At 36.5% G+C, this 19,320-nt stretch overlaps 2 protein-coding genes across 2 annotated transcripts; both read left to right on the top strand.

The window, feature by feature from the left end:
* The first annotated feature begins 5,562 nt into the window (after positions 1–5,562).
* Positions 5,563–6,790, top strand: LOC107572791 (adhesion G protein-coupled receptor E3-like). Its single transcript, XM_016259229.1, has 5 exons — positions 5,563–5,627; positions 5,815–5,996; positions 6,111–6,272; positions 6,343–6,431; positions 6,712–6,790. The coding sequence occupies exons 1-5, from the start codon at positions 5,585–5,587 to the stop codon at positions 6,788–6,790; spliced, it is 555 nt and encodes a 184-aa protein (XP_016114715.1). The 5' UTR covers positions 5,563–5,584.
* A 1,398-nt stretch (positions 6,791–8,188) lies between these two features.
* Positions 8,189–17,514, top strand: LOC107572790 (pancreatic secretory granule membrane major glycoprotein GP2-like). Its single transcript, XM_016259228.1, has 6 exons — positions 8,189–8,273; positions 15,034–15,417; positions 15,494–15,550; positions 16,256–16,636; positions 17,373–17,429; positions 17,495–17,514. The coding sequence occupies exons 1-6, from the start codon at positions 8,189–8,191 to the stop codon at positions 17,512–17,514; spliced, it is 984 nt and encodes a 327-aa protein (XP_016114714.1).
* The last annotated feature ends 1,806 nt before the right edge of the window (positions 17,515–19,320 follow it).

Here is a 19,320-nt window from a genome sequence, read left to right as displayed (position 1 = left end):
GGACCACATCTGAGCTAGATGAGTCTGAAAGCAAAGCTCTTATTAAACGGCTTTCGTGTGAGCGTTAGTTAGCCTGTAATGCTTCTCACATCAGTCACAGCATGGCATGGTGTGTCAGTACATTGGTGAAAAACTCACAGGCCCCTAGCATGACATTTCTGTGATCGGTTCAAAATCAAATAGTCCTTTACCACAAGATGCACTGTGATTCGATCACTGAAACTGCACTCAGAGGGGTCAGTCAGTCTTTCTCAAAATACACTCAAAACAGCAAATGTCTGTTTAAATCACCAGTTCTTGTTTTCATTTTATTTAAATGAGTGAGGTGTTACTCCAGTTGTACAGAAGACATGTTTCTTTGTTAATGCATTGCCAACCTGCTGTCAAACAACACAACCATTTATTGGCTTGTAAAGGATGTTTGAAAGAGGCTTGGCGTGTTCCTGAAATTATGTAAATGAAGTTTGACAGAAGCACAGTGGTAAAAATCCACTGTTTTGTTTATGTGAAGCTTGTATTTCCTAGAGGACAAAATTCTAATGCATCTTCCTAGGATTTTGTAGAATTGTTTAGCTTACTAAACAGCTGGTAGTTAGTTTGCTATACAGTATTGGACAGTGGACACTGGTTTCTTTTTAGAGGATCATCAATGCAAAGCAAAATGAACATAATCCTTCATTTGGCAAGTAAGTAATCTCTCATAGCTCATGTTACTAATCCTAAACACAAATGTTCATTTACGAATGTCTGCCTGATGAGGGCTTTTGGGAACATGCAAAAAAATTAGCAAAATTCATATAAACCGATAGCCTTGTTGCACTTTGAGCGACTCGAATTGGAGTCCCCTATTGTGGTCTTTTCCCAATCCTGTCTATCTCTCTCCCTTCATGTCTGACCTGTCCGAATAAAACACATTAAAAAAAAGAAGAGAATGATGTTATAGTTATTGTACAAACCCAATTCCAAAAAAGTTGGGACACTGTACAAATTGTGAGTAAAAAAGGAATGGAATAATTTACAAATCTCATAAACTTATATTTTATTCACAAAAGAATATAAATAACATATCAAATGTTGAAAGTGAGACATTTTGAAATGTCATGCCAAATATTGGCTCATTAGAATGAAAATGTGAAATCCCAAGTTTACAGCAATATGCGCATTGCTTAGATCTGAACAACCATCAATCACCTAATTAACCCTCGCACTGAGTTCCTCAATGAGGTTAACAAACTTCCACATCATTGCATTCTGTTTTTATTCACAATTTGTACAGTGTCCCAACTTTTTTGGAATCGGGTTTGTAGAAATTAACTTTTGCATGGATTTAAAGTAAGGATCAGCTTTTTTGTTGTTGTTGTTCTCCACACACTTTCCAGTAGTTAATTTTACTGCACTGTATAAATATTGTATGGTACTGTATACAAATATTGTAAAAATACTATGGAAAAGAACTGTTAATAGACAGTAAGTTCCTGTACTATATACAGGGAAAAACTATAAAAACCAGTAATTTTACAGTAAAATACTGTTAAAATACTCAATGTATAATTTTTGTGTTTGCGTGAATTACTCTGTGCACTTTCTGTATATTAGTATATACTTCAGCTTGTGGAACAGCTACTTGTGATGAACTTTGATCTGGTTTCAGATTTATTCAGATTTTCTTGTTTGTAAATTACAGTTTTATACTGTAAAGTTTACAGTTTTTAAAGTTCTGTAAATGTGTTTACAGTTTTTAAAGTTCTGTTAATGTGTTTACAGTTTTTCTGTATTCTTTTATTTATGTTTTTACAAAATTATTTTGGCAACCACAGCTGCCAAAATGATTTTCTAAAAACTACGGATACATTTTTTTTTTACAGTATGTAGTAATTCTCTAATGATCAAGGACATACAGTGATGTAGAAGTGATTATACAGTAACAGATGGATTTATCTCTCTAGCGTTGTAGCTGATGATAATCATAAGTAATGCAGCGATCACCAAATCTCAAGGACACTGGTACTGCCCTCCTTCGGTGAACACACGCAACTGCACAAATTCGAACAGTTAAGTGGACTGTCATGGACAAAAAGTCTCCTGCAAGGCCTATTCCTGCGCCCCTCAGAGTCCCGGCTGCTCCTGCATGATCGGATCCTACAACTGCAGCAGCGACTGCAGCTACGAAGCTTCTTCAGAACTCTGTAGTTGAAATGCAGATACTTGCCGCTGCCTGAACTGTGTGTACTGTCCCCATCAGCTGCCCTTGTGTTTCATATACCATCTTTATTCACATGCATCCTCATGATTTATTCATTTCTTTCCTTCTAGATATGATGAAGACTCAAGACAGCATGCAAGGGGTATGTGGGAAAGAGTTTCTAAAAGATGGTTGTTACTCTATAAATGTAATACAATCATTATTAAAAACTAATGATTTTTCTTTCATCTCTTTAATTCATTTTATTTATTTATTTACTTTTTTTCTGTAGCTGCAGACAACTGCAGAAAACAGTGAATTTTGTTGACCAGATCGCAAATATGACAGGTCTGATGTCTAAGGAAGTAAGTCATGTTTCCAGCCCTTGGCCAATATGGGTCATTCTCATTCTCATTCTCCCAAAAAAAAAGTTTAATTTTTTTCTTTTCCCAGTGTGAATTCAGTGCATTTTTCTCTCATAAAAGTTGATGTTTTTTATGTTTTGTCTTTTATATTCTATTTAACAAATTAAGATTTTTTAAATACATTGTCTCAAAATACTTGAGTTATAACTTCAAATCATTTTTAAATGAAAATATTTGACACAAACAGTAACACTGATGACACAACTTATTTACATAAAAAACAAACAAACATGTAATCTACATTTTCAACATGTTGGAAAATCCCCATATGCACATTTAAACAGCCTCTTCTTACCCTTAATTTTGACCTTGTAAATACTTTTCTGCATTTTTTGTTATTTTTACCAAAAGACAAGTTTTTAATGTGTTTTTAAGATTAATGTTAGCAGTGATAAAAAAAACTGAGGGGCATTTTTCCTAAAGTCATTCCTCCTAAAAAAATTATATTATTGCTTATTTAGATTTTTCAGACCACAATTATTAGACCTTGCACTAATGGTTAATCCTGGTAATGGTAATAATAATAATAACAATAATAACCATCATCATTATCAATAAATAAGGGGGTTTTCAGGCACATTATATTTTCAAGTAATTAAAAAAAACAGTATAGAGTAAACTGTAAACTATTTCATATTTTATAAACGCTTATGTTACAAAAAAAATGCCCTTTACAAGGAGTTTCTTTACTATTTGAAATCTTCCATGATTATAAAGTCAAGGGGCAGGTTTGTTGTTGTATTTTGAGCGTGACCCATGTATTTGATGTTACTCTTTTTCTATAGAAATCATTTGTATTGTACAGAAGTATCTCTTTTGGTATTTGATTAGGTTGCAGAAAACTATTTGAAGATTGTTGATGACACCCAGGTAAATGTTTCAGATTTGGTCAGAGAAGAAGATAAAAGTAAACTGGTGTCATATGGAAACCGCAATGGATTGAGGAATACTAAAAAGTTGATGTCTAACTTGAATATATTTTGGTCAGCAGTAAAAATAATAACAATTGTGCTTGTGTCCAAATATACTGTATATGGACCTAACTGTATATTACATATAATGTATATTTTGTCTTAAAATATACAGTGAAAGACTAAGAAAAGCTGTGTTGGACTATAGCTCACGCAGCAAGGTTTCTCTGAATAACATCGCATGTACAGCCGGCTAATGAAAGCTTTACTAAAATTAATTTGTGTAGGAACGGTTCAACTTACTCACGGTTCGGTTTGTATCACGGTTTTAGAGTCACGGGTTCGGTATGTACTATGTTTAGGCAAAAACTATACTGTCAAATAAAAATAAAGAAAATAAGAATAATCTATCTAACTACAAGCAACAGCACAAATAAATACAACAGAGTATACAAATAAAATAAACAGTGATTTTCTAACATTAGTTTTTAGGTACAGAAATTGAATAAAGTAATACAATGTAAAACAGCATTGCATATTTGACTGTATATATTAAAGATGAATTTTTATTAAAATTACAAAAGCTATTCAATCAAGAGCAGTGAGTGATTTCTTTGTTGTTGCTGTTTGGTTAATATTAAGAAAGTGCTGTCACTTTAAGAGAATGCACTGATCCAGTGCCCTGATACAGATCAGCCGGCTATGTCTGCTATAGTGTACTTACCAAGACGGGCATTTTGACATCATTTTTGTGTGAATTTGTCCATTTAAACACAATACTTCAGAGAAAGCTTAATATTTGCGTGCGTTTTGAGGCGTGGGTTTGCACGCTTCAAATGAGCGCATGCACAAATCTTCTCTGGCTCTTAATTGTTTAAACTGGCAAAGCTTAAATGAGTTTAGTTTAAACACAGATATCAACGTGTGCTGTTCAGGTCTCACCTGAGTGAGACGGAAAAAATGCTCATATTCCAACATACGGCATTCACATTAAACAAGAGGGAATGGTTTGTCCACGTTTTTTTTTTCATCACTGTTGTTGTTATGTATTGGGAAGCCAGAATGCGCATCCATCAACAGAAACATACATTAGCCGAACCCTGTTTGTTTTACGTGGTATTTATAGCAAACCATATTACAGATGCGTTGTCAGATTTAAGTTGAACAGCGGTCCTAGCGCGTGCCGAACCGTGTGTGGAGAACCGTACGGTTTGATTTTTTTCTGCCGAACCGTTCCACCCCTAGTTGACAGTGTCATATGGGGTTGTGTTGAGTTTCTTTGATGAGAGTGATGAAAGGCTGTCAAACTCAGCTCCTGGAGGGCCGGAGCCCTGCAGAGTTTAGATCAAGGGTGCCCAATCCTGTTCCTGGCAATCGACTGTCCTGCAAAGCTCAGTTCCAACACTAATCAAACATACAAGTATCGAATCGGGACTCTGTATCGGCAGATACTCAATATTCAGTGGCTCGGATTGGAGGTACAAAAAAATCGGATTGGGGCATCCCTAGTTACAGCAACACAACTTTTTGTAGAAAGATTGCACTTTCTGTGTAATTTTCATGTTTTATATTTCATTGATGTGAAATGTTACTTTTGTGTTCACTTAGTAAAAACCAGTAAGTGGTCGCTATACTTAGATTTTGTTGACTAGTGTTGATTTTGCAGTAAGCAACTGGTATGTGCTTTGTTATCTCTCTCTTGATAATCTCTGTTCAGTTTTTGCAAAAAACTTGTTGGTTTTCCATTTACCTTAGAAGACCTGGCAAACAAACATGTCTGAGATTGATACCAGTTATCTAAAAAGATTTGAGAAAAACAAACAAACAAACAAACACTTTCTTTGATAAACTAAAATCCTAATTTTTATTTCACTAAAATCCTTCTAATATGTGACTTGCCTAAAAATTTGGAACATATACATATACAATTTACAGGAAAACTGTGGCAATGAGAATTTAAAAAATGTCCCATTTTTGTTTGTTTCTCTGAGAAGTGAGAGTTCTTGCATTTGGACCAAAGGCATCTGGAAAAAAAAATTCCTTCAGTCAGTACGGAAAAGGCTGATATGGAGATTAACCTTTTTGAAATTGCCAACAGTAGCCCTTCAGGTGTGTGAGAAGCATGAATGTGTCTTGAGTGCATATGAAAATAAACACAACATTTATTTTTTTGAGAACTTCAGTTTGCCGTTGTGAATGCCCAATGTTTTATTTTTGCCTGAATGACATTAGTTACTTTGTAAACTGATGTGATTTTCTTTCACTACCCTTTGTCTCATGTTGGTCTGTAACTCAGGATCAGCTGCTGTGGCTTTCATGAGCTACAACACGATGGAGAATCTACTGAAGCCAGACTTCTTCAACACATCAAACAACACGATTAAAACCATGATGTCCACTGTGATCTCAGATACTCTTCCCAAACCCACCAACACTAAACTCACCAAACCAGTCAACTTCACCCTAAAACACATCAGAGTGAGAGACTGAAATGTGTTTTTGTCAAACCTGAGAACTGATGAAAAGATCTGGAAACATCTGAACATGTTTAATGTTCTAATATTTCCTGCTTCTTAGTTCTTCTTCTTCCAGGAGTTTGATCCCAGTGGTTCTGTGTCCTGTGTGTACTGGAATATCAGCGAGTGGATTGTAGAAGGTTGTTCTGTTTTAAAGACCAACAGCAGCTACACTGTGTGTTCCTGTGATCATCTGTCCACATTCGCTCTCATCATGCAAACTAGCCATCCACCAGAGGTACAGAACATTTCCAGTGAACACAGAAAAGCACAGATTTGGCACTCATGACTCTGACATGTTTTCTCAGAGCAACCCACTGATGGAGCTGTTGAATTTGGTGTGTGTGATTGTGGGGCTGGTGTTCTTCAGTTTGGCCCTGTTGAGCTTTGCCCCTGGGTTTTTTCACTAATAGCAGTAAGGTGCTGGAGACCCTCTTCCTGATCTTGAACTCCCAGCAGGGAACCTTCATCTTCCTGATCTACTGTGTCCTCAATAACGAGGTCAGATCAGTTTTCATCCCTATTCTTTAAATAAACCACTAACCCCCCAGAGACAGTAGCAGTACAGTTGTGTCTTACCTGTTTATTACAAACAAACTCCATTCTGGTTCTTGAGTTTCAGAGGTTAAATTGATCTCATGAAGTCACTCAGCTCCTCTCGTCTCGTTCTTGTTCAGGTCAGGCAGCAGTACAGGAAGCTCTTCAGATGTCTTTGCTGTGCCAAACAACACTGAGGACATCAGCATCAAGTTCTGATGTCCTAACCCTAACCCTAACCCTAACCTAACCCTAACCCTAACCCTAACCCTAACCCTAACCCAACTGAAGTTTCAGCTCCTCTCTGTAAATGATACATTTTACAAACAAAATTTTCAGTGAAATGCTGGCAAAAAAAATAAAAACTCCTAAAAGCTATTTCATGTGTGCATAGTGAAGAGAAATAACATGACATACAGTTAGATATTGAGATATGTCAAATAATGAATAAATAATAAATACATTTTTTTTGTTTTGTTTGTTGAGCTCAGAAAGTTCCCAGAATGGAAATGACTGTTTCTTCTGTAAGGACCCATTTTATGTTACTTTTAATATTCATATGTCCAAATATATTATCAGGTCAGAGTGTAACAGGTTTTATAGTGGGTTTACCTTTAAAACTAAACTATTAAAATAACTAAATGAACAGCTGCTGTCTCAAATTCAAAGTGAATCTGTATTGTCAAATGGCTTGTATTTTTGCATTAAAACATGTGAATGATGATTGATTTTTGCTTTTGCTCAGGTTTTCATTATTTTAATGCATTTTTTTTGTTATGAAGTTATTCCTTAACAAACAATGCCATATAATAAGTGCATATGTGAATGTTTTTTCCACATTCCACAAAAGCCCAGAAAAGCTCTATATAATAGACTGACTCTAATTTGAGAGGATTGTTCTATTTTTTTTTAATGAATCCTGCCATCTTCTGCAACATATTTGTATTTAAAGTGTCACATTCAAAAATCTTAACTGTATATTCTTCTTGGTTTTCTCAGATATATCTGTTAAATAATCAGAGAATCTGATTACAAGGCCATTGATAAAGAGAGGTGTGATGTGGGTTCTCTCGGACTTGTTGAAGACAAGTCGTTCTACTGTGTTCTGATCATTTGTAGAGGCTTGATTGCACATGATGGCAGTCCAGCATAGAAATACCAAGAGCTTTGACAAGAAGTTGTGTGTGTGGTTGAGTGCTGGTAGAAGTGAAGGAGAAATGGCTCACAAGAGGCGTGAGGGGATGAAGTCTAGAGGGCAGGTTGTAGGATGACTGAAGTGTTTAGATACTTCTGCATCAGCGAGGGCAGAGAAAGTGGAGAGGAGTTTGTTAGCTGAGAGTGTGAGTTCCTCTGTGTGTGGAGCTCAGAACTGACGGCTAATGGTTTTAGTTTTTTCTGTGAAGAATTTAGCGAAATCATCAGCTGTTAAAGAGGTGATAGAGAGGGACAAAGGATGTTATGATTGAAAGAGTTTTCATATGTCTGAAGTGCTGTTGATCTTGTTGTGGAAATATTTGCCAGTATGGACTTTGACCAAAACTGATACATACTCGGGTCAGATGGATCTTATGATTTGCACCATTTTCTCTCTGGTGCCCCGAGTCTGGTCTGGTGTTCATGAAGAACATCGGATACCCAGAGGTTAGAGCAGGAATCTCCAACCCTGCTCCTGGAGAGCTGCATGCTATTCTGCAGACTTCAGGTCCAACCCTGCTCCAACACACCTGCCTGTAATTATCAAGTAGCCCTGAACACCTCGATTCGATAGTTCAGGTGCGTTTTAGTGGGGTTGGAGCTGAAATCTGCAGGACGGTAGCTCTTCAGAAGCAGGGTTGGAGACCCCCGAGTTAGAGGGAGTAGCACACGCCGGCCTGAAGGAGAGAGGACAGATATTGTTGAGAAGTTAAAGTAGGCCATAAAGCATAAAAAGAGGATGACACAACAGAGGAAAGATGGGAGAGTGAAAGCGAGTGCAGGTTTCAGCTGAATGCAACTGGCAGAGGGGTTGGTGGCACACAAGTAGTTGTAAATTAAGCATCAGTGTTGGGGGTAATGCATTATAAGTAAAGCGAGTTACGTAATCAGATTACTTTTTTCCCCAAGTAACTAGTAAAGTAATGCAGTGCTTTTTGATTTACGAGTTTTTCAAATAAGTAATAGCAGTTACTTTGTTTTCCCACTGACTGACAGCCCTCCTGTCCCCATGTTGAGAGAAATCGGGAGTGAGAAACGTTGTGTGTGCTGTGTAACATAACTAAATGTGAACATGCATTTACTCATCTCACTTGGCCAAAAACAGATTCAGTACTCCTCAAAATTAATAAAAACAGTGAAATGCAAACTTAATATGATGCAATAAATAAATGTCAAATAACAGAAATATCCTTTATGTATTAATCCCATTTTATTAACCACTATCTTTGCTGTTGACCTTTGATGGCCCAATTCACCCATGAAATAAAAATGACTTTAGATAAACATAACATTTGTGTTTCTTTTATTTTTATTATTGGTGAAGAGTGAACTTCTCCTGCATTCTATTCTTCATTCCATCCAGAATGGCAGCACAGCTGAAAGGTTTGTTAGAACTGCGCCCTCTACTGTACAGACACAAATTTACATTTCCTTTAGCCTGAGGCTTATTCATTTAACTTGTGGTGTGAAAGGGCCTCTACACTTACCAAAAATATAACTTTTTTATATTAAAAACAAATAAACAAGCCCAGCCAAGATTTAAAAAGTAACTCAAAAGTAATGTAACGCATTACTTTCTGTCAGGTCCCCATGCTGATCTGTCCAGTTTTTTTCTGTTTGTGTTGTGTTTGTGTTGATTGACAGCTTAGCACGTGTGTTGTTGCCATTGTGGCGTTCAATCCCGCTCTCTTGTTTTTCCATTTATTATTTTGTTACTGTTTCATTCCTATCTCCTGTTCAGTAGGCCTTATTAAGTTTTCCCTATAGTCTCATTGTTTGTGCTCCGTGCAATCCAACCAATTGTTTTGCCGTGTTGTGTTTGACTTCTAGTCAGTTTTGTTTTTATTCTTTAGTTTCTGCTTTCCTTACTCCCCTACTTCCTTACTCACTTTGTAAATGTCATTGAGTCTTATGCCAGAATTATGGTTGTTAAGCCATTTGAGATCGAATAAGGCTAGGAGAGAGTAGAATGTTGAAGTCGCCAAATGAGGACAGCTTCACATCCAGCTGCTCTATAAAGGTACCCAGTTGATCTTGAGGGCAATACATTACGACAATATGGAGTTTTACAGGAATTGTTACAGTCAGGGGCGGATTTAGTGAATTGGGGGCCCCAGGCAAAATGTAGGAATGGGGCCCTATACATTTGCTCACATTTACCTAGATCAACCTTGAGGTTCATTTTTTGTTGTGATGCTGCTGCTTAATGGTGCCCCATAGTTGTGTCCAATGTTTCTACATTTTTCATCTACATGTTATAATGGCTTTCTTTCATGTTTTAGACCACAAAATAGCAATTGATTAATAGTTGAGATACAGGTTTTCACAAAAACAAAATAAATTATAAAATGATAAACCTCACAATTGAGCCTTTAAACCATTTTTTTTAAGAAAAGGGATGAGTCAGAAGTTTTAATTATTATATTGATTAAAAACGGGTTTATGTGGGTGGATTTTCGAATTGGTCTGAACAAAAACTGCAGATGGGATTATTGAAAATGCACATTCATTCTCTGCCAGCAGGAGGCGCTTTTGGAGCGGCAGAAATATAGCGTTTTCTCCGGTAACGGCTGTAAGCAAAGCAGCACTGCGTTCATAAAAGCTGCTTTATCAGATCAAATGAAAATGCCAGCGAAACCTTTCTGAAGACAGTCGGTTCCCTACAGAGTTTCATTCATATAAAAAGTCAACTGATGAGTTACCAGCGGTAGCCTGTGTGCCTGGGCTCATACACTTTCCAAAGGCTGTCTAATTCTAAACTTTAAAATACATTTATTTGTAGTTATTTTAACTAAACATTTAAATGAATCTGAAAAAATAAAGAAAAGGAAATTATACACACACCCAAGGATTATATCAACCAAAAAAAGTAACTGTATGCCTCCTCTACTTGGGTCCTTCTCATAAATGAGTAAGCGGCATTTAAAACGATAAACATATAATACGCACTGTTGCTCAATATTTAATTACAGCCTCAGATGCATGATATTTTCATTTGCTACAAGCAGTATATACTAGAAGCACATTCAACTCACACACGCAGACATTTGTCGTGGTAATAAAAACCGTGAACAGCAACCGTTCACATGTCCGCGCATAATGCACATCTTGAATATGAAAAGCATTTTAGGGGGCCCTTGGCTTTTGGGGGCCCAAGGCGGTCGCCTACCTTTGCCTAATGGGTAAGTCCGCCTCTGGTTACAGTTAACAGCTTGAAATTCAAAACAATTATTACATAGAGAAGAGTGGACATGTGACAAAGAGTGTTGTTGAGAGTCAGCAGGAATTTACTGAAAACACATGTTGAATGGGAAAAAAGAGAGTGGAAACAAAGTTGGAACAGAAAAAGGAAAAAAAAGAAAGACACTTAAGTGCCTTGTTTGGTGGACTCGTGCAGGTAGACTCTGCCTGCAGCTGCCAATGTGGGTTAAGAAGGACAAAAACCTGATAGGAAATGACATATATGGCAAATATATCTGATAATACACTTCCAAGAAACTGGATATGTAAGTTTATTTTTACATTTGTATTTTAATTTGAATTTAAAAACAGTGGACATGTGATCAAATTTCCTTATCAGGGTGATAGACTGATAACTTCTCTGTAAACATCTGAACATAAAAATTTTTTTTTTTAGTTAAGCAGTCATTTGTGTCTGGTGAGGGATCACTGTATGTAAGTTTACATCAGGTAATATGTTTCTGCTCATAATGATCCTCATCAGTCTATTTAAAAACATGTATTGATGTTGTATCATGTGTAGTTACAGTTGATTTGTGAGTATTTTGCAGTTGGCTAATTTTGGATTTGACATTTTTAAGGATGCATCTTTATGAATTTGTAAGGATATAATCTTTATGAAATACTCTAGAGTGCTTATAGATCTATACCAGTTTTCATGTGTGACGTTTCTGGAAAAACAGTTTGTGGTTCTAAGAGAGAACATCCTCTGGGAGAACATTTCTTTAAGAATTTTTTTTTTTCATCCTTTATTGCGTTATGCTTTGACAAAAAAAATTGTAAATCTTGTAAGGAAATCCATACATTTTGTGGAATATTTTCATGTGTGAAACACAAATACATTTTATTTTTAATGTCATGCATCAGAGCCAAAGCTAATTTGTTTATTCTCTGTTAAGGAAGCTTGTCCTCTCAACTAGTTTGTGGATACAGAGAAAAACACAGACTGTCAAAACTGACAATGGCTTCCTTTCATGAAAGTGTTTTTATTGACTTTAAAGGTTGGTTCTTATTTTTCCAAAGCTTTTATGAAATGAACTGCGGCCATATGATGAATGTAGTGCTCATAAAATCAAAAGTATAATACAATTCAAAACATTTCCAGTTTATTTTAATGTCTTTTTTCTTCATATTTCAGCTTTTATAAAAGGACCGACTACCATCTCTGTTATTCTGTGTAAGTCTAAACAGTGTTTTTTGCTTTTGTGTCTGTAGATGGATGAGACCTCTAGAATTCCTGAATCAGTTGGTCGCATGTGTTCATATTGATAAAACTACAATGTGATTGAGTTATCTTTGGCTACTCACAACTGCTACCACAGCCACTCACAACATTGACCACTTCTTTCATTCAGATGCCTGAAATGTGGCATTAATGTGGTGGACAGCTGAATTGAAGTTTAATTGTTCACCCTCATGTCGCTCCAAACCTGTAAGACTGTACATGTATAATATTCTGATAATTTTTTGATCAAGTGAATGGAAGCTGAACCTATCATTAAGTATCCTAAATATAATCCTCTGAAATCATGATAGCTTTGTGAGAAGAAAAGGCTGAAATTTAAGTTGCTACAAAAATGGTGCATATAATGTTTGGTCATGTGACATGCGAGAACTAATGCTGTTGGCAGCGCTTACGAAGATGGACTGCTCTCATTGTGAGAGCTTGAGTCTTGCCTCGCTACTCTCCACTGATGACTCATTGGCAGTCTCTTATGCGGAGGATCAGGTCTTCGCCATCTACCTTTACCATTAGTCGACCAGAAAAGGCTTGGTCGACCAAATTTTTTTTAGTCGCTTAGTTGCAGAAAAAAAAAATCCACAGGCGAAGTCACGCAGTCTGTGACAGACAGATCGATAACGGCTGGTCTATGTGGTAGGCTAGTACATCAGGGACACCCAAACGCTCGCCTATCATTCATTGACCTCAAATATGGCTTATCATCTGAAATATGTAAGTATTAGAAATTTTACATGGCTGCTCAATCTAATGTTAGGCTAACCTAGAAAAATGTGCGCTACTGAAGTGTCTGTATGGAGTGTAGAAGCGTGCTCACTGCAGTACAGAGGGAGGTGCCGGTGCACTCACTTGCTCTTAAAATACTTATTTTTGGTCATACAGATAAGAGTAATACATCTTTCAAATCTGTAAAGTCTCTACGTTTATTTATGTTCACTCACAATGACAACAAAACACTGCACTTTTGTGAAATAATGAAAGCAAACAGGATGCGCTTTCTGCCGTCTCGGTCTCTGTGAACTTGAGGTCGAAACTCTGAAACTCTGTGTATATTTGCCTTAGAGATATGAAAACATGTTTATAGAGAGCAAAATGTCTACTTTTAAATCAAATGGAAAACAAATATTCTCAGATTATGTAATCTGTATGAAACATGCATACAGGCGTGCCCACTACTGCAGAGATGACGAGTCAGTGTCGCCGACTTCATCTCTTAAACTGAAAACAAAGAAAACACAGTTTATCAATACATTATTAAAATGTTAATGCAGCCTCCTTACTGTTTTTCCCTGACCCATTCATAATCAGTAGCTTCTGCAGTGCGCTGTGGCAACCTTTATGCGTGTGCTTGAGAGCTAAGGCTATGCAGGTAATTAAAGGTTTATTATAATGATTTAAATTGTTTATTAATAAATGTGCACGAATAGTCAACTAATGCTTCAAATGAACGACTACTAGTCAATCGGAAAAATCCTTAGTCGAGGGCAGCCCTACTTGAGAGTTTCATTATGTGGAAAAGATGAGTAATATGAATATAATAGGGTAATAGGAAATTCTAGAATAGACAGGAAATTCATACTCATTTGGAATGACATGAGGGTGAGAAAATTATGACAGAATTTAAATTTTTGGGTGAACTGTCACCAAGTAATCCTGTCAAAGCAGTTTTTATTTCTTTGTTTATTTGGCCATTTGACTGCTATTTCATTGTACTTTTTGTAATATGTTGATTAATTTGTATTTATAATTATTTTTCAGATGTCTTAACAGCAGCAGTCACACCAGCGACGGCTACATTTGGTAATGCACTCTGCTGCTGGGTGGCATTTCGTCTGGATAAGCATGTCTGTAATTTTGAAATGAACTGAATTGGGCTGCGTTTCCCAAAACCATTGTAAGCTTAAGTACATCGTCGACCCATTGAAACCAATGGAGCTATGATCAACTTAGGCTTACGATGCTTTTGGGAAACGCAGCCCAGAGCTGCAACGATTCACTTGTTTTCTCAATGCATCGATTTATGTGATGCGCTATTTATCACCGTTCATGGGATCGCACCGTTCTCTGTTTCATCCATAACTTTCTGAACAAACACTGACCATCACTTGAGCAATTGACAGCTCTCTCACAATAGCGCTAGTTTAGCATCAGACCCCATCAAATGACTGACAGAGCATGGGGTCTATTGAATGGTTGGGTGTAACTGAATTAAGCTACTTTAATGTTTTTATATTAGTTTATCGACCCAGGTTTCCCGCTGAAAACCTGGAAATATATAATTGCAAATTAAATTGAATTCCCCTGAATTAGCAAAGATTGTTCTTGAATTGAACCCAAAACCATATGAATCATGACTCAAGTTCATTTGCTCTCTGCCCAAAGATTCAAACACCTAGAAATGACAGATCCAGTACACCCTACCTTTATGACGTTGAGTTTTACAGCTCATGTCTTCAGAGAACATCAAAATTGAGTTGGGCCCATTTTAGAAAATAAATACTGCAAAATCAGAATGTCTAACAAAACACCACACATTTGTTTCTGGTGATTCTATATATTGTCTACTTTTCTGAAGGATACTGTATGAGAATGCTGCTAGTAATTTCATTTGTTCATTTCAAGTTCATTTGTGCTGTGTAACTCAAGGTTGACAGTTCTGCTTCCCATTGTGGTGTAACATTTTGCTAATACTAAAAAGAAAAGAGAGATGTAAATGTCTTCAGCTAAACTTGTGGATCAATTTAATAACAGAAGCATGTTAATTTTGTAAACTACATTTTCTTAACAGCTTATCTCTCTGTAGATCCCTGCTACAACTACACTGTGCTGGACAATCCATGGAGAGCCATCAGTAATACACATGCTTCAGTCCTGAACTGTGACAAATATGTCACCTGGAGTGGCTGGTATCGTCTCTTCATTAACAGTCTGAGCGCTTATATCCCACAGATGTGTGTTGCAAGGTATAGCTGTGGAACAGATATTGCGCTGTGGATTCATGGTGGACACCCAACAGTACAGGATGGAGTCGTCACTCGAGATGTCTGCGGTAACTTGTACAGTTACTGCTGCTATTACGGGTCTTACCCCATTAAAGTTAAAGCCTGTCCAGGCAATTATTATGTCTATGAGCTGGTTAGACCAACAGAATGCAGTTTTGCATACTGTGCAGGTAATTACATTTACATGAACTCTTTTTACACCATTTCTGTCTCTGTTCGTAATTAACTATTCATCCAAACTTTCAGATGTTGGCAGCGTTAACACCAGCTCTACAGCCGTCACACCAGCGACCATCTCAACTGGTAATGTAACACATTGTGTCTCTATTGGCTTATTTTCTGACCTAATGAAGATCTGTATCATTGAATAGATGTGTGTTTGTGTCTGAAGAATAAAATAATTACTGCACCACTATAATATACCAGTAAAAAAAAACAGTATAAACCATCACGAGAAATCGCATTAGCTATGGGGCTGTGTTGTTGGTCTGGAAACTACAGTTAATGTGACATGTATACGACAAGAATATGCTTTGAAAGACTGTTTAATGTTGCATAGAGAGAGCATGAATGCCTTTAAATATGAATTTATGAAGATAAAAGACAGTGTATGCCATGTCCACTAAAGTTGCAAATGTCATAGCTGTTATGATTAGCTAGATAAAAAAGAAAGAAAGAAAAAAAGCATTTCTTTTCAAAAAGGTATGCTCAAACCTGCCCAAAATATCTTTACACAAATTCAAGGTGATACAGTGCCTTCCGAAAGTAGGAAAGCCATCATTTGTTTTCATGTTTTGTTATGTTGCAGCCTTATGTTAAACTGCTTTAACTTACTTTTTCCACATCAATCTACAGTATATATACTGTATATATATATATATATATGTGTGTGTGTGTGTGTGTGTGTGTGGGACAATTTGCATATACAAGAAATTTGTGACCATGTTTTACAATTTTTTTAAATATTAATATTGAGACTATGAATTAATATTTGGGTTTTCATAACAGCTAATCTGTCTGACCCCTGCCTCAACTATACTGTGTTGGACGAAGCAAGGAGAGCCATCAATAATACATATGCTTCAGTCAAAATGTATGATTGCTCCGTCAACTGGACCGGCTGGTATCGTCTCTTCCTTGACGGTCTGAGCGCTCAGATTCCAGACACGTGTGTTGCTCAGTATAGCTGTGGTACTGATATCGCACTGTGGATTCGTGGTGGACACCCAACAGTACAGGATGGAGTCGTCACTCGAGATGTCTGCGGTTACGCTGGCAGTTACTGCTGCTATTACGGGTCTTACCCCATTAAAGTCAAAGCCTGTCCTGGAAATTATTATGTCTATGAGCTGGTTAGACCTACTAAATGCAGTGCAGCCTACTGTGCAGGTAATTATATTTACATGAGCTCTTTCTACACATTCATGATATTTGTGTCTTCATATCTGTGCCTGTATGTAAAGATGAAGAACAGAGCTGATTTCACATACTCTGATTGGTTAACAGCATTTTCTGCAGTTTACGAAGTATGAAATTATTCACACAGACATTGTTTCCATGCATTGATCAGTAGAATACATCTGCATTAAAATGTTTAAACTACATTAATTTTATTAGGGTTTTATGTCATAAGAAAATACTTTTTATTTTAATTCTCCTTCTATAGCATTTTAACTGACATATATATATATATATATGTGTGTGTGTGAAGTGCCATTTTCAAAATAAGAATTAGTGTTGGAATGAATGTTTGTACCACTGAAGACATTTATTTTATCCAATTAGACTAGATAGCATTTATCAATTTTAGTGAAAGAACTCCGATATCTTCATATTATTTAGATTTATTTATCAAACTAGTTTGCTTTATGGGGTTCATGCATGAAATACCGGAACTGGCTTTTTAATTTTCTCAGAATTACTTGGTTCCCAAGCAGTACATTTACCTTACTGTGTAGTTACAAATGTCTTCATCTTCAGAAAAGAGTAAATTAAGTTAAACTAAGTAAAGGCCTGATTATCATGTGTAAGGTCAGGCACAGTGGCCGTTATTTCACATACTGTGCTGGTAAATATATTTACATGTGTTTGTTGATTTATTGATATTTATCAGTATTTTTTTCAGCTGTTACTAACATCAGCAGCACCAGTTCAACAGTCACACCAGAGACGAGCCCAGCTGGTAATGTAGTCTGATGTTTGGTCAGTCATGTATTGTGCTGTGATGTTTTGGTTGTAAATGAACAGATCTGCAGATTGAGCTTTGAAGATTCTCTGGTGAACTTCTGTTCACAAGTGTTCACAAGTGTTAACAAGAATATGCACACAAATATTACGGGAAAAAGACGATCAGTTAATGGACTTACAAGACTGTAGCATGGATACAAATGTTTTCTTGTAGGCCTATTTTATATTATGCACTTTATGTAACATTTATTCATGATAAACTTCATTTGAATGCTGACTATCGCACATAATACAGTCCAGTAGCCAAGGCCTATGGTTAATATAATAATTTAATAATGTAATAATTTATATAATAAATAATATAATAATTTCTTAATTCAAAATAAAATATGAATGAATCCATCTCTGGTAATCCCGGGTTGCTATGGTCACGCAGGTTTGTTTAGGCATTAATCTTGTGGCCACGAGAAAAATATGTAGTTCCCTCAACATAGCATCTCGAGGCCAAGACATATGGATGTCGTTACCTCGACAAAATGATCTCGTGGTCACGACATAATATCACGTTCCCACAAGTTATTATGTCATGGCCACGACAAAACTAAGTGAACTGACCATGTCTCCTCGCGGGCACCATAGTATTCTCTATCTTTATAAACATAATCGTTTATTTTATGTAAAGCATCAGACTTTTCCATCACACGAAAAGACCGATGCGAGGGACGGTGATTCACACCGCGCACCTGTATGTTGCTCTGCATAAAATTGAACGATAGGCTATACAGCACAGTAACGATTTAATATATAAAATAAAATGTACACACACCTGTATTTTACAGAAGAAATGCTTCAATTCGATGGCGCTTAGAACTGCTCTCTCCAGAAGACGACGCAAAATCCCCGCAATAAATAACTCAACCGCTGGGTTACGTCTGACCCAGGATCTGAGTAACACAAAAACAACCCAAACATTGGGTTGTTATGTCTGACACAGAAGCTGAGTAGCACAAAAACTACCCAAACATTGGGTTGTTATGTCTGACACAGAAGCTGAGTAGCACAAAAACTACCCAAACATTGGGTTGTTATGTCTGACACAGAAGCTGAGTAGCACAAAAACTACCCAAACATTGGGTTGTTATGTCTGACACAGAAGCTGAGTAGCACAAAAACTACCCAAACATTGGGTTGTTATGTCTGACACAGAAGCTGAGTAGCACAAAAACTACCCAAACATTGGGTTGTTATGTCTGACACAGAGCTGGGTAACACAAAAACTACCCAAACACTGAAAAAAATAACCTTAAAACAATTACCCAAAAGTCTCAACCCAGCATTTGGGTTAAAAAAAAAAAGAACCCAGGATTTTTTAGAGTGTAATATGCTTAATATTCACTCCTGCATGCCATGCAAACTGCTAACAAGACACTTAGTTTAAACTTGTTTGTGGTTATTATACTTATGGAGTAACATCATAATAGCCAAAATCACTAACTTCCACTCTGGACTAAATACAAAATTGGACACAAGGACTTTATAAGAATTATTTTCCAAAGTTTTGTCTAGCACTGTTGAATTTTTGTTCACAGCTGTATTTTATTATTGTCTTCATGCTGATTTCTCTCCTTGCAGGCATAAATATAACGCTGCAGGAAGGATGCACTGTAAGTTGAGTTTTTGAAGATTTAGAGTTGGACCATAACAGTAACAATGCATTTTCGTTCTCTCCGTTAATACTGAAAAAACATGATCAAAATAAACAAATACTGCCTTCATGATTGTGATTTCAGGCTCAGACATGTTTCCAACATTTTCTTGAGCAGATAGAGAACATTACAGTACTCCCTTTGAATGTAAGTCTTCAAGAGAAATATCATAAATTAATC

Source organism: Sinocyclocheilus grahami, unplaced genomic scaffold (genome assembly GCF_001515645.1).
Source record: "Sinocyclocheilus grahami isolate Dianchi unplaced genomic scaffold, SAMN03320097.WGS_v1.1 scaffold1813.1, whole genome shotgun sequence".
Classification (NCBI taxonomy): Eukaryota; Metazoa; Chordata; class Actinopteri; order Cypriniformes; family Cyprinidae; genus Sinocyclocheilus; species Sinocyclocheilus grahami.
Note: the sequence above shows the minus strand (reverse complement) of the source record. Positions and strands in the feature narration are given on the sequence as shown.

What these genes read in the sequence shown, in the direction of transcription:
- LOC107572790 (XM_016259228.1), top strand. Translation starts at nt 8,189, where the DNA reads ATGAAGAACATCGGATACCCAGAGGTTAGAGCAGGAATCTCCAACCCT. An exon ending in CAGTTTTGCATACTGTGCAG is followed by an intron (nt 15,418 to 15,493) that starts GTAATTACATTT and finishes CCAAACTTTCAG; the next exon opens with ATGTTGGCAGCGTTAACACC. An exon ending in CAGTGCAGCCTACTGTGCAG is followed by an intron (nt 16,637 to 17,372) that starts GTAATTATATTT and finishes TATTTTTTTCAG; the next exon opens with CTGTTACTAACATCAGCAGC.
- LOC107572791 (XM_016259229.1), top strand. Translation starts at nt 5,585, where the DNA reads ATGGAGATTAACCTTTTTGAAATTGCCAACAGTAGCCCTTCAG. An exon ending in TGCCAACAGTAGCCCTTCAG is followed by an intron (nt 5,628 to 5,814) that starts GTGTGTGAGAAG and finishes TCTGTAACTCAG; the next exon opens with GATCAGCTGCTGTGGCTTTC. An exon ending in AAACTAGCCATCCACCAGAG is followed by an intron (nt 6,273 to 6,342) that starts GTACAGAACATT and finishes ATGTTTTCTCAG; the next exon opens with AGCAACCCACTGATGGAGCT.